The following is a 792-nucleotide window of genomic DNA, read 5'->3' on the forward strand; positions in this document are numbered from 1 at the left end:
GACGCCTTCGCCAAACCAGTCGGTCCGGCAGGGCCGAGAGAGGGAGGGAGGGAAGGGGAAGGGAGCGGGCGAGCGGCGGAGGCAGAGCCGGGGGCAGAGGGAGGGGACGCCTCCGCCGAGGGCGAAAACCGGCCGGAGGCTCCGGCGCCGCGGTCCGTCCGTCCGTCCGTCCGTCCGTCCCCCCCACCGCGCCCCGGCGCCGTCACTCACCGTACATCTTGCCTTCATCCGAGAGGATGATTTTCCGCCGGCCGCAGGGCGGGTAGATCGCCAGCGCCTCCTGGAAGCTCTGCTCGATGTCCGGGCTCCAGACGCCCTCGGCGTCGTTGTCCAGGCTCTTGTCCATGCCGTCCTGGCCATCTTCCCGGCCCTCCCCGGGGCTGCCGCTGGCGTTCCAGCTGTTGGACGCTATGGTGCTGGCTGCTCTGGGCTCCGACCCCGAGCCCCCACCGACACGCGACGACCTGCCGGCACGCAGGGAAGAAGGGGGGAAAGGAAGGATCCGGTCAGGAATGGGGAGAGGCGCCCGGCACGTCCCCGCTGCGCCCGCAGCCCCCCCGCGCCCCGGAGCCCGTAACCGCGCTTTTCTGCCCCCAAAAAACAGCCGGGCCGAGCCTCCCTGCTGTCCACGGCGAACAGCTCGTGCCCAGGGAAACCGAGGCACGATACAGCCCAGCCCGGAGCTGGGCAAAACGCAGCCAGATTTGGGTAAGATACAGCCAGATTTGGGTAAGATACAGCCAGCCCAGCCCGCATCTGGGGAAAACACAACTAGTTTTGGGTAGGATACAG

At 68.7% G+C, this 792-nt stretch overlaps 1 protein-coding gene across 2 annotated transcripts in view; it reads right to left on the reverse strand.

Moving 5' to 3' along the window:
* Positions 1-551, reverse strand: part of TEAD3 (TEA domain transcription factor 3) — an 11,606-nt gene extending 11,055 nt beyond the window's left edge. Inside the window, exon 1 of one of the 2 annotated variants that reach the window (XM_085302242.1) lies at positions 211-551. In XM_085302242.1, the coding sequence (XP_085158368.1) occupies positions 211-346 (136 nt within the window). In that variant the 5' untranslated portion in view covers positions 347-551. The remainder of the gene's footprint in view (positions 1-210) is intronic. The other variant, XM_085302243.1, reaches the window with a different exon arrangement.
* Between the last annotated feature and the right edge of the window lie 241 nt (positions 552-792).

The sequence above is a fragment of the Rhea americana genome, unplaced genomic scaffold, assembly GCF_003343005.1.
Source record: "Rhea americana isolate MKP2758 unplaced genomic scaffold, rheAme1 scaffold_189, whole genome shotgun sequence".
In the NCBI taxonomy this organism is placed as follows: domain Eukaryota; kingdom Metazoa; phylum Chordata; class Aves; order Rheiformes; family Rheidae; genus Rhea; species Rhea americana.